Raw genomic sequence first — 13884 nt, forward strand, 5'->3', positions numbered from 1 at the left:
CATGTGTGCTAGTCGTTTCCGACTCTAGGGGCCGGTGCTCATCTCCGTTTCAAAGCCAAAGAGCCAGCGCTTGTCCGAGGACGTCTCCGTGGTCATGTGGCCGGCATGACTAGACGCCAAAGGCGCACGGAACGCTGTTACCTTCCCACCGGAGTGGTCCCTATTTTTCTACTTGCATTTTTACGTGCTTTCGAACTGCTAGGTTGGCAGAAGCTGGGACGAGTAACAGGCGCTCACTCTGTTATGCGGCACTCGGGATTCGACCCGCCAAACTGCCGACCTTCCGATCGACAAGCTCAGCGTCCTAACCCACTGAGCCACCGCGTCCCTACATAGATTCATAAGAATTCTCAAATAATAAGGACTCATGTGTGCATATCTGGGAATTTTGCAATTGCAAAGGACCTCCAATTATATAAGAATAGTCCAGTTATGTTATGTCATCCCATAGAAGGCATTTAGAAGCCATTCCCAGCAGAGAAACCCATTCTTCTGAAGTTTGCCACCAGCAAACACTGGATACATAGCACAAATGAACAACAACAATAACAAAATGGTTTTCAACAAGGATTTATTTTCTTCTGCTTTCTGGAAATAAACTGCCATTTCATTTGTAATAGACATGCTAGACTTTATCTAGCAGAGTAAGTGTTCAGGGAGAGAAAGAAAAATAAAGTGAATTTCTAGAAACTTGTCCTTATCTTTTATAAAGGAAAAAAAACTTTGTTACAAAATTGCATTTAAATAGAAAACCTAAATACTAAAGGTGATCAATTCACCTCCAGATGAATTCATCTGAAGTCAATGTTATTTTTAGCCGGCAGGCTCAATGGTTGGGCTAGCTGGGTATGGTGTGACTAGTCAAATGCATGTGGAGGGAAAATATTGGAAAAGATTGTTTTAAAGAAATAATGAATGAATATAACAAAAAAGAATGTCAACATCAAACAATAATTCTATAAACTGCCTTGTATAACACTGTTTATCCAACGAGAATATCTATCTGTCAGAAGGGTGTAGATACCAGGATACTTAGAGTTTGCACATCCTTTGCCAAAGGAAACGATGCCTCTTTGTTCCCCTTTGCATATCAAAGGACCACCTGAATCACCCTGCACAAGGGAGAAGAAAAGGGGGGGGAGTTGTAAAGAAAGATTTTGGATTATTTGCAGCAGTTGTATTTATTTATTTATTCATTAAATTTCTATGCTGCCCATCTGACCGATACAGTGACTCTTTATGCTTTTCTCTTTTAAGGGACAAACACAGGGCTTTTTTTTCTCATAGAACGCTCAGAACAGAGTTCTGGCACCTTTTTTGGATGGAACCTTGTAGGCTAGGCAAGGCGGGTTGTATGACGTGTGAGTTCTGGCACCTTTTTCTTTTACAAAAAAAGCACTGAACAATCATAACATACAATAATGAAGGATTCATGCCATTGTCATCTCCTGATTAGACTACTACATTGTTCTGCAAGGCCCTGCTACAAAGATGATTATCAGAAGCTGCAATTCACACGAAGTGCACTAGCCTTCTTGATGACGTTTGCTAATCAGCTTGGCCAAATAGGATAACATCTCTGGGAGATGCTCTGGTTGCTGGCAGGTTTCTCTTTAAATTCAAGAGGCTTGTTTTTATGTATAAAGCTCTAATTAGCTTGGGCTTTAGTTATCTTTGGGACTGTATCCTTCCAGTTTGGACGGGGAGGATGGGGGACAGGATGCTTTCTCAATAGAAGTCCCCTCACTCTGGAATAGCTTGACCCCCCCCCCCCCAAGGCCAGAAATGGAGAAAGATGCCCAGATCCTGGTTACAGAATCAGCCTTCTGCCCTGAAGCATGTAAAAAAGGGGCAGGACTTTGAATGTCTGGTTTTGGCTACCATCTTGACTTTTTTGACCCTCTGCAGACCCCCTTGACTGGAGTGCCTGCCTTTCTATGTCTCTGTCTCTGTCTCTGTCTCTCTGTCTCTCTCTCTTGGTCAAACCTATTTTTCAGAATTAATGGGGTGGAAAAAGATGGGAAGAAGGAATCCGTGATATAAAAGAGAGGTAGATGGAATTCTACAAAATAGACAAATGACCCTAAATCTAAAATGGTACTTTTCAGAAAATAGCTGCATTTCTGACTGTGCATATATGCTTGTCCCCCCTGCTTGCTTATTTCACTATGAGGGAATATGAGTTAAAGCCAATATATTTTTTTTTGAAGAAGTGGAGAGATGGGTATGTGTGTTTCTGTGTGCATGTATCTCTGTGTGGGTGTTTGTGCTTTAGCTCATTCCCCTCACTGCCAGCCATATACTGTATATTCTTGAGGAAATGACCAAATACATTTAGCTGCGTAAAGATACCATCTATTCTACAAGTGTGAATTCTGAGTAGGTGGAGAATGTTACCACATTTAGGCAAACAAGGAGCCAGCTGCACTTCAGACTAGTATTCTGAAAAATTCACATTCTATTCTGCTCCCCACCACCACCAGTACTTCATCGATAAGTACAGGTAGTCCTTGACTTACAACAGTTCATTTAGCAACCGTTCAAAGTTACAATAGCACTGAAAAAAGTGACTTATGACCATTTTTCACCCTTAGAACATTGCAGCATCCCCATGGTCATGTGATCAAAATTCAGACATTTGGCAACTGACTCGTATTTATGATGGTTGCAGAGTCCCAGGGTCACGTGATCCACTTTTGCGACCTTCTGACAAAGTCAATGGGGAAGCCGGATTCAGTTAATGTGTTACTAGTTTAGCAGTTGCAGTGATTCACCTAACAACTATGGCAAGAAAGGTTGTAAAGCAAGATAAAATTCACTTAACAAATGTCTCACTTGGCAACAGAAATTCTGGGCTCCATTGTGGTTGTAAGTCGAGGACGACCTGTACTTTTTGTTAAAGATTCACCAGAGGCCATAATGCAGCCAGTCTGAATGGATATATAATTCCAGATGGCTTTTTTGCAATTGACTTTATAATGGGAAGATTTTACTAATGTTAAGTTGTTAGAGCAGGACTTTGATTTCTTAGAACACTAGAAGCATGCAAGTATGATTACTAATTCTTTCAAATTCTGCTTTTCATATACTAGTTTTGAGTTTCAAAAATTCAGAGTAGGTAGATAGATATACTTACAAAGCATGCATCCTTGCCTCCTTTCTTGTCACCCACACAGACCATATTCATTGTTATTACAGGCTGAGAATTATAGTGCCTTTGATCATTGCAGGTGCTTCTTGAAATGACAGAGACATTAACTTCACGGAGAACATCTGATGGTGTCTTACTTCCTCTCTTAGTAATCCCCCAACCAGCTACCAGACACTGTGTTCCAGCCTTGAGGTCACTATACACTTGAGGAAGCTTGACAATGGCCACATCCTTGTCAAATTTTGCTTGTTTATTAAGCTTAAATGGGACAAGAGGGAAGGCAGAAGAGATTAAACCTTACATTAACAGTCAATATGGTGTGTAATGCATCGTATGTTAGACTTACACCTTGGAGAGTCACCCCATCTCAGCCTGACCTACATTAGAATGTTGGGCAGATACAATGGGTCTGAGAAGCAACATTTATACCAGTGATGGCAAACCTTTTAGAGACCGAGTGCCCAAACTGCAACCCAAAACCCACTTACGTATCTTCGGGTGCCAGGTGGGTGTGGCCCATTGGGTGGGCGTGGCCCATTGGGTGGGCGTGGGTGCAGTGGTAGCGGCAGACTGGGTGGGACTAAAAAGTTCAATCAATCAATTCCAACTTTGCAAGATCTTTTTTTCCCCACGAGAAGTTAAAATTGATTGATTGAACCTTTTTTTTGCACATCGTGGTGGAGGCCTAAAGTGAAAAGGTTTTATAAAACCCAGCTGAAGGCCTAGGACTGGGGCAACAGTGCACGTGCCCACAGAGAGGGCTCTGCATGCCACCTGTGGCATGCGTGCCATAGGTTTGCCACCACGGATTTATACTATTTAAGCCCCTTGCAATAAAAACAAACTGTAATAGGAATAACAACAATGTTATTGCTTTGAACTTCCTTCAACATGTGTAATTTTACACCTGCTGATCATTTATATAGGCATAAGAACTCCTTCCTCCTACTCTCCATCCCTGACATTAAAGGGAAAAGTAAGTTTCCATCACTTGAGTGTGAGAATATTCTTCGTTCCACTGATGCCATCATCAGGGGTGGTTCCTACGCCAATCAATTGGGCCTCAACTGTCATGCTCCCCTTATGGACTGCTTGTCAGCCCTTTGAGGTAGGTCAGATCAACAACATGAGGGAATAATTATTCCCTTTTCTTCACCTCCCTTCTCAAAGCTAGAGCTAAATCCCTTGTACACTGATTTCTATAAAGGCATAGCTGCCACCACAATCCAGGTCATCCTCAAGTTAGAACCATTTGTTTAGCTGCTGTTTGAGATTATGATGGCACTCAAAAAAGTGACTTATGACCAGTTCTCACACTTCTGATCACTGCAGCAACCCTGTGGTCATGTGATCAAAATGTGGGCCCTTGGCAAACAGCATAGATTTATGATGGTTGCAGTAGCCTAGGGTCATGTGATTTCCATTGGTAGCCTTCCCAGATGGCTTATGACAAGCAAAGTCAATGGGGGAAGCCAGATTTGAATGTTTCACTTAATAACTGCAATGATTTGCTTAATAACCATAGCAAAAAAAAGTCATAAAATTCGGCATGATTTTTTTAAGAACTGCCTCGCTTATCAATGGAAGTTCCAGTTCCAAATGAGGCTGTAAGTCAAGGACTCTGTATTCATAAAGAAAAGGAGAAACCATTCTTGCCATCCACCCCATGTATATCATGTATATCCTGTAGAACATACCTGAAGAAGCATAATGTCATTCTCCTTTGTGACACTATTATAGCACGGGTGACGAATGTGCTTATTAACCTTGAAAACTTGTTTTGTTGTGTCTTTTTCTGAATGAATTCCAAGAATAACTTCAGTGGCTTTTGTTCTAAAAAGCAAAGAGGATAAATAAGAATTGAATAAAGTTCATTTCTAGCAAGTATAATGCGGTATAATATCAGCTGAAGGATATTAAGTCTTATCATTTGGCAATTCAATCTTATGTGCTTCTTCAGAGTTAAATTCTACTGGTTTTAACCTTGTTTATTTCCTGGCACATAAGTTTAAGATATGGAGGCAGCAGGCTTAGATATATTCAGTTATAAAGCAACATTTACTTCAATTTTTATTAGGGTATTATTTCAACAATGGAAGTAAATATATTTTTGATAGGAGATGCAAAATACTTTCAATGGCCTATTTCTGGATAAGTTCAATAATAAATTACAATACATGAGCATTCACACCTATATATGGATATTCTGGAGGTTGAAAATCAAAGAGAGGTCAAATTACATGCCATTTTCACAAGAACAATAACACCAATAATGTGCTGGGAGGTTGTTAATGTCTTGCTTTGCTCTACATGGAAAAGAAAAATTGGGACGAGGACCTTTGAGAGAACAGAAACATTCTCTATCATCATCTACAGCAGGGGTCTTCAAACTTGGCCCTTTTATGACTTGTGGACTTTAACTCCCAGAAATTCTCAGCCAAGTATGCCACACAATCTTGTCTCCTATTTTGCCCAAGTTTTTGGTTTATCCCAGTTTCTCCGTCTTGTGGCTTCTGGTTCTTCATCTGTTCAGAGCCTGACCATCAAAACTAGATTTTTTTTTAATGATGAGGTCAGAATTAGGCCTGCTGGGTTTTATGATCATGGAATTAGAAAAGTATGAGAAAGCAATATTGTATATGGCAACTGTGGCAAGATTATGGTATGCAAAAGGTTGGGAAAATAATGAAATATCTATGATGGAAGATTGGATTACAAAGTTAACTGAACTCACAAAAATAGCAAAGCTACCAGTCTGGATACAGAAAAAGAAAAAATAATAATTTCTTTTGAGAAGCTGGAAACCTTACACAGAGTTTTTGTTGAAAGAAGAAAACAAGTCAGATTAATGATTTCTTCATTTGGGAATTCAAAAGGGTCAAAGAGAATAGGAAAACTAATAAAGTTATAATTACTTGATAGAAAGAATGTATATTTTCTTCTCTTTTAATTCCTTTTCTGTTTCCCCCCCATTTTCTTACTTTCAATCTCTTTTTGTACATGTTTATTCTATTGAAAAATTCAAGTAATGCACACAGGCACATATACACACACACAAACATAGATTGGATTTCTTTGCTGATTGCCACCCCTAGAATTTATGCCAAGAAGCTGGGATCAGTGAACAATTTACCTGAAAGATGATACCTAGCAGACAATTTCTGCTTGGGTTGAAAATTTAGGTTTTGCTCATCCCTAAATTGCAGTGCTATATTATGCTTGGAAGAAATATATAAATAAAACAAGATTTTAAAAAGAAATAAATAAAAAACTAGCAAAACTTCCAAACTTACATGTTGCAGTGAGCTGCTGTCAATACCCAGTTTGATTTGATCAGGGTCCCCCCACAAAGTGGGTTTTTGATCTTGGCCATAAAAGGTTTTGAATGTGGAACTGATTCTTTTCCTCCAATGATCTGGGCACAGTGATCTAAACAGAATGAAGAAGCCAAGCTAATCACGAGTCACAAAATGCAACTTTAGGTTAATCCATTAGTTAAGGAGGAAAAAGAAGTCAACAGAATATGTGAATCTTTCATCATACAAAGTGCTCACATTTTGTGTTATGGTGGAGTATCACTAACCAATCAAAGCAATTTTGCCCTTATTAACACATTTCTCACCTTTAAATTGGAGCACTTCCAGTTTTGGTTTGCTTATCTTGGACTTTTAGGGATTACATCTGGAGGACACCAGATTAGAGAAGTATAGTTACATACCTTGGAGCATATAAAATATGGATGTTGCTGGGTCCTTCTATTGTGCTTGGAAATAGCTAAATTTAATGATTACTTTTCATTAAAGTGTATTTTTATATGATTTATACTGAATATCTCAGTGATATTGGGACATGTATCTTGCAAGAGCATTAGTGCACAATGTTACCTGACAATTCTCTTCTAAAAAGCTAAATGTTCTGGATTACCTTCTAGAGAATATTGAGCAAGTCTGATTCTCACTAAAGTGCCTAAAATTAAGTACTGATTAATTTTAAATTAAAGTTTAAATTAAACTTAATAAACCAATAAATTATTATATTTAAATTAAATATATTGATGGATACAATGCACAATTATCTAATAATTATTTTATATACTTTGTGCTTTATTGAAAGAAAGTAAAACAGAGAGAACAAGAATGAAAGTGTAAGGAACAGAGAAAAGATGAGAAAACAACCAAATTTCTTCCTTTGCCTCTCTGCCTCTGTCTTTCCCTCCCTCCTCATCCAGGCCTTTGCTGAGGAAGAGTGACAATTCTTCCTTTTTCCTATTCTCATCTGAGTTTGTGTTCTCTGTCATCACTCTTCCCAATAACCAGTGCAGTAGCCACGTCGCTGATTAATCAACAGAAATGTCAGGACAGCTCTGCTGCAGAGAGACTCAAAAGGAAAAAGTAATATAAAGGGAGCGAACTTACTCATTACTGATACTGATTCACATTGCCCTTATACTTAGAAATGGTGGGATTCCGATGCAATAATATAAATACTTAAGAATTAAATATTGCAATTTACAGTATATGCAAGAATAAACCCGGTATTTTACTCAGGTTGTCCTCTCCTGATACAGTCCCAAACTCTGGCATTATATGGGTTGGGTGTGATAAGGTCAACAGCAAAGATCTCATTGGTCTGATACAACAACAACTTATTGAAGCTAACCATTCCTGACACTTAATGAGTGATTCAAAGCCTGTGAGGTTGCATGAACAGGAGAAAAGGTGTCAGATTTGGACTTTGGATCTCTTCTGTGTATATATATGTGTGTGTTTGCGCATGTATATAAAACCATATGCAGTACATATATCCTGAATCTTACAATAGTTGCTTCTCTTCATTACTCATGGCTTTTTTAGTATCTGTAATAAAACTATCCTCTTAAAAATATAGCTTTGAATCTCTCCTGTGGGCCTTCTACTTCCAGTATCAGTTCAGCCTGAAGGAGACCTGAGTAGTTTTCTTTTCATCACTGTCCAAATTCAAGGAGAAATCCATACATTTGAAACAAACAGCGTGGCTTATCTGGCTTATCCTTTCATTGATCATTCTATAGTGACACTATCAGAAATGAAAAGAAATTAACAATAAAAAAACTAGTATGATTTAGCACTTACCTCCGGGAATGCCGAGAAGAAAAATCACAACAGAGAACCACAAGCCCATTAGAAGAACCATCATTGCTTTTTTGTATTTCTCCACATCAAAGTAGAGAATCTCTCTCTATATATATATACTGAGGACAGAAAGGAAGTGGTTGTTTGTTTCATCCTGTAAAGAGCATTCTTTCACACATTGTGAAACTGGAACACCACTTAGACGTTCAAAGTTATTTTCTTTTTCATTTCTGGTATGAAGACTGTGTCATGCTTATTTAACATGGTTAATGAGGTGGAAAATAAAAAAAGATACCTGAGTTAAGTTTTCATGTTTGCATTTAACGTTATGTGAGATAGATGTGTGGGTTGAATTGCTGAGTAAAAATTGTATGATGAGGCCATTGAACAAAGTAAATATCATATACAGGTGATAATGTTCTCTTTATTAAAAGAAATATGATTTTCCTGAAAATTTGAAGGTAAAATGTGTGTTGTGTGGCTGCTCCTCCAGCCCCATTTTGAGAATATCATCATATACAATGAATTTTCTAGACAACTGTTATTAATTAGGCAAGCGATGATTCTGCATGGACAATTTTGATGAAACAAAAGTCATTCCAAATATAACTTGTTTTATGTGTCTTCTTCTCCCATCATTTACATTAACAAAGACAACCCAATTTTATTCTTTGAAATGCTTAATGTTTCAAAGTTATAGTCCCATTGTTATGGGGTGATTACCTGAAGCTCTATAGTATTTCTGTCATCCATGGAGATGGTCTATTTTTGGAAGGATTTTTCATTGCTCCTCTGCCTCCTGGCAACTTTGCTCTCTAGAACACAAAACCAATCATAAATCCCAAGAAAACAAATCAAACAATGAGCTAGGGAGTGATGAGGAAAAAGAAAAACTCAAACAACAATTAGGACATGCAGGAAACATACCCACAGACAGGCATAAAAGTCTTAAATGCTTATATACAAATGCCCAAAGCTTGGGGAACAAATAGGGTGAACTAGAAGCAATAGTACATGATGGCAGATATGACATAGTTGGCATTACAGAAACATGATGGGACAAAACCCATGACTAGAATGTTCTGATGGATGGATACAAAATCTTCAAAAGAAACAGATCTACTAAAAGAGGAGGGGGAGTTGCTGTATATGTAAGAGAACACTACATATCTACAGAAATGCACATGATCAAAGATAAAATCTCTCCAGAATGTATATGGGTCAATATAAAAGGGGGAAAAAAGTGACATTGCCATAGGTGTATATTACAGGACACCCAACCAGTCAGAAGAAAAAGATGAACTCTTTGCCAACCAGTTAACAAATGTATGTATGAAGCATACCACCGTAGTAATGGGAGACTTCAACTATCCAGATATTAACTGGGAGACAAACTCTGCAGCGAGTGGGAGATCAAACAGATTCCTAACCAACCTAGCCAACAACCTTGTCATCCAAAAGGTGGAGGAGGGAACTAGAAGTAAAACTACTAGACCTAATTCTTACTAATAGAGAAGGAGTGATAGAGGAAAACTGCCATGACCTTGGGTGAAAGTGACCACTTCATACTGAAATTCAATACGATGCAAACACAAGCAATAGAAAATAATCCAGCCAGTGACTTAAACTTCAAAAGAGCTGATTTTAACAAACTCAGAGAGAACCTAGGAAAGATTCCATGGACAAAAATCCTAAAGGGGAAAACAACTGAAGAAGCATGGGAAATTCTGAAAAATGTGATCATAAATGCCCAGTCCAGCACAATACCACCGAAAAAGAAAAACAAGAAATTCAAGAAGAAACCAGCATGGCTGCACAATGATCTGACAAACTGAAATACAAAAAGGACAAATACAAAAATGGAAAGAGGGATACATAACTAAGGCTAATTATCAGCAGACAGCCAGAACATGCAAAGATGAAGTCAGGAAAGCAAAGGCTCAGAATGAACAAAGACTTGCAACAGAAATAAAGGATAATAAGAAAAGTTTCTTTCAACATATTAATAACAAGAAAAAAGTCAAGGAAACTATAGATCCACTAAAGAAAGAAGATGACAAGGAAGTAATAAGCAGTAGGCAGAAAGCAGAGCTGCTTAACTGAAATGCAGCCACTGAAACCTCAGTGGCTATAAAGAGAAAATTGCACCTTTAAATCAACAAAGGCCCACCAATTATTGCAGTGGCTTCTTCCTTGAATAGAGCCAAATGCTTATCTAGTCATGTTTAAGACAAATATGAGCTTAGACCCTAGTTAAAATTTGCTGAGGACTAAAAAATTCTTATAGTAGCATATTAAGTTGTTAAAAATCACCAGTGAAGAAATGATCTCAGAGCAACAGACTTAACTCCACATATTTTTCTGTCCACTAGAGGGGTCACAAGTACTATGCTTTCTATATTCAGCCATGTTGCTGGATTACATTGTTCAGTTATCCCTTTCTAGTTAGATGGGACATTTTACCGTCTTTCCAATAAATCGGGTTTCCAAAGACTTCTTATATTATCAGATTACACAAGTTATACTCTATCCAAATTTACCTGCCTTATTTCCACCAGGTTGCAGAAGATACCACAAATGTATTCTTTTAAAAAGAAGGTTGTGGTCCCCCTAGTAGTCATCTCGGAAAAAATGTCCTGGTGGTGAAGACTAAACTTTTGTCTTGTAAGTGTAAAAATACAGAGCATTCTGGTGATGTAATGGTAGGTGGGAAAGATCCAGGAGACCAAGCAAAGAGACACTGCCAAGAGAATGGGCAGATAAGAGACAGAACAGCTCACAGCTACATAATAGGCAGGACAAGAGGCTCAGAAGAGACCCTCCCTAGTTTCTTGGGCTGTAATGGAGATGGGGGAGAATTGAACTTTCAAATTTGCATGATTCTGTCAATGTAACCTTATAAAAAAAGTGGAATTAGTTTATCTGATTGTGATACCTATTTGGTTTACTTGGTGAGGATGGCAGGTAATGTAATAAAATTGAATGAAAGGAATGCTGAGGATTTGCTATTATTATTATTATTATTATTATTATTATTATTATTATTATTATTATTATTGTTGTTGTTGTTGTTGTTGTTGTTGTTATTATTATTATTATTATTATTATTATCACAGTCAGCCAGATGTTCAGACTGGATTTGGCACTTTTGTCTACCTATCGAGTCCTTACCAAGGACCTGGGATAGGCAGATGTGGATGTTTGATGGTATTACAGATATCGTTGCAGGATGGAAGCAGTTCCTAGTAAGGCCATCTTTTGCAACTGACTAATGGCAAATTTGTCAATGCCAATGGTGTTCAACTGGTGCTCCAGTTGTTTTGGGATTGCACCCAAGGCGCCTATTACTATTGGTACTAGCCTTGCTTGCCTTTGCCACAGTCTTTCTATTTCTATTTGTAGGTCTTTGTATTTTGTTATCTTCTCCAGTTCTTTGTCGTCTATTCTGCTGTCTCCAGGCACTGCCATGACCATTAGCCAGACTTTTTTGTCTTTCTTATCGACAATTGTTAAGTCTGGGGTCTTATATTGCAGGTGCTTGTCTGTTTGAATCCTGAAGTCCCAGAGAAGTTTAACTTTATCATTTTCTATGACTTTCTCTATTTTATGATCCCACCAGTTCTTGCTTACAGGCAAATGATATTTCTTGTAGATCTTCCAATGCACCATTGTTGCTATTTCGTCATGCCACTGCTTGTAGTCAGTCTGTGTGATCTTCTTGCAGCGGCTTACCAGGTGGTCCACTGTTTCTTCAGCTTCTTTTCATAGGCGGCACTTACTGTCTATTGCTGTTTTCTCAATTTTGACTTTGTATGCATTTGTCCTTAAGGCTTGGTCTTGTGCAGCCAGAATTAGTCCCTCGGTCTCTTTCTTCAACTTTCCTGCTCTTAGCCATTGCCAGGTCTTGTGATTATCTGCTTTCCCATCTATTTCTTTTAATGTAATGGCCATGTAGTGCTTTGTCTTCCCATGCCTCTGTTCTGTTCTTCATTTGGTCTTTCTTGTAGGCCAGTTTGGTCTCTCCAGTAGTCAGTAAGCCTTCCTGATATACTAATTTCAGTGCATCTTCATCATTGTCCTTCAGATATTCTTCCAAAGCCATTTCTTCTTCTTCAGCCATCTGATGTATGTGCAGCATTCCACATCCACCTATCTGCCTTGGTAGATAGAATCTGTCAATGTCACTGTGTGGATAAAGGGCATGATTCATTGTCATTATTTTTCTGGTCTTCCTGTCCGTTGCTTTTAGATCTGCTTGAGTCCAGTCCACTATTCCAGCTGTGTATCTAATGACTGGAATTGCCCAGGTGTTGATTGCCTTCATGGTAATTCCTTCATTAAGTTTGGACTTTAAGATCTTCTTCACTCTCTTGATGTATACACCTCTAATCTTTTTCTTGACTTCAGTGTGCTTGATGTTGTCAGCTTGAAAGATACCCAAGTATTTGTAGTAATCTTCCTCATCCAGACTCTTAATGTTATTTTTTTTTGTGGGGGATCTTTATTCTTTCAGTTTTCACTATTTTTCCTTGTTTGAGAGTAAGTGTGGCACATTTGTCCAAGCCAAACTCCATTGCAATATCTTGGCTACATATATGGACAATGTTCAGCAGCGATTCTATTTCAGATGATGTTTTTCCATGCAGCTTCATATCATCCATGTAAAGGAGGTGGGATAGTCTGGCAGATGTTTTTGATGCTTGATAGCCATGTCCTGAGTTATTCAGTATAGTTGACAGAGGAAACAGTGCAATAAAAAACAGTAGTGGCGATGGTGAATCTCTTTGAAATATTCCTCTTTTGATATTAGCTTCTCCCAGTCTTTCACCATTGACCTGCAACTGTGTCTTCCATTGTGCCATCAATCTTTGCACAAATTTTCTGATGTTTCTACTGACTCCTGTTATTTCTAGGCACTTGATTATCCAGTCACGTGGCAGAGAAGATAAAGGTAAATAGGAGGATTAGAGGATAAGTACAGATCCTGCCACTTGCATCTTCATAAATGGCTCGTGTTTATGGCTGAATTAGTGTTAGCTACCAGTTCCTGAGCCAACAGAGAAGGAAACTGAGATAAAATCTCCTGCCTTGATCTTATTCTGTAATGTGGTTGGTGAAAGATGCTGTCCTTTTTTTCCACTACTGAAACCAGTTTGTTGGCTTACTTTCCTCTCCATCAAGAGCCAACAGCAGAAAAACAGCTACCAATAATTCATCCTAATACAGAGTGGAATTGGGTGGGATGAGTTAAGAGGGATGCTTACCAACCTATCAAGATGCACAATTGGATGTGGCAAGTGCAAGAGGAGTTGTGGGAAGAGGAGGGAGGATGATCTCGTGTCAGTTTTCAGCTACAAATCACACTGGAACCACTTTGACAAGTTCATGAGGACATCCAAAAACTAAAAATATGTACTATTTATTGAAGAACGATGGTAAGGATCATAACCAAAAGAATTTAAGCAATTGCAATTCTTCAAGAAGTAAACTTATTATAAAAAATAGATTCAAAGTGTTCTACATTCTTTTTTTCTATCCCTGAAAATAGGCTGAAAATAGGTTTCCATCTATCCTTTGTTTTTGCAATGGCCAGATTTGTTTTTATCTTTTTAAATGGCATAT

General features: G+C 38.2%; 1 protein-coding gene across 1 annotated transcript; it reads right to left on the reverse strand.

Moving 5' to 3' along the window:
• Positions 1 to 774: 774 nt before the first annotated feature.
• Positions 775 to 8338, reverse strand: LOC310634101 (granzyme A-like). The gene is made up of 5 exons (XM_083352157.1): positions 8263 to 8338; positions 6445 to 6580; positions 4849 to 4984; positions 3137 to 3409; positions 775 to 1112 (listed from the first exon to the last, which is right to left on the reverse strand). Exons 1-5 carry the CDS (start codon positions 8324 to 8326, stop codon positions 957 to 959), a joined length of 765 nt encoding a protein of 254 aa, XP_083208283.1. The 5' UTR covers positions 8327 to 8338; the 3' UTR covers positions 775 to 956.
• Positions 8339 to 13884: the final 5546 nt, after the last annotated feature.

The sequence above is a fragment of the Vipera ursinii genome, assembly GCF_947247035.1.
Source record: "Vipera ursinii genome assembly, chromosome: 2".
NCBI lineage: Eukaryota > Metazoa > Chordata > Lepidosauria > Squamata > Viperidae > Vipera > Vipera ursinii.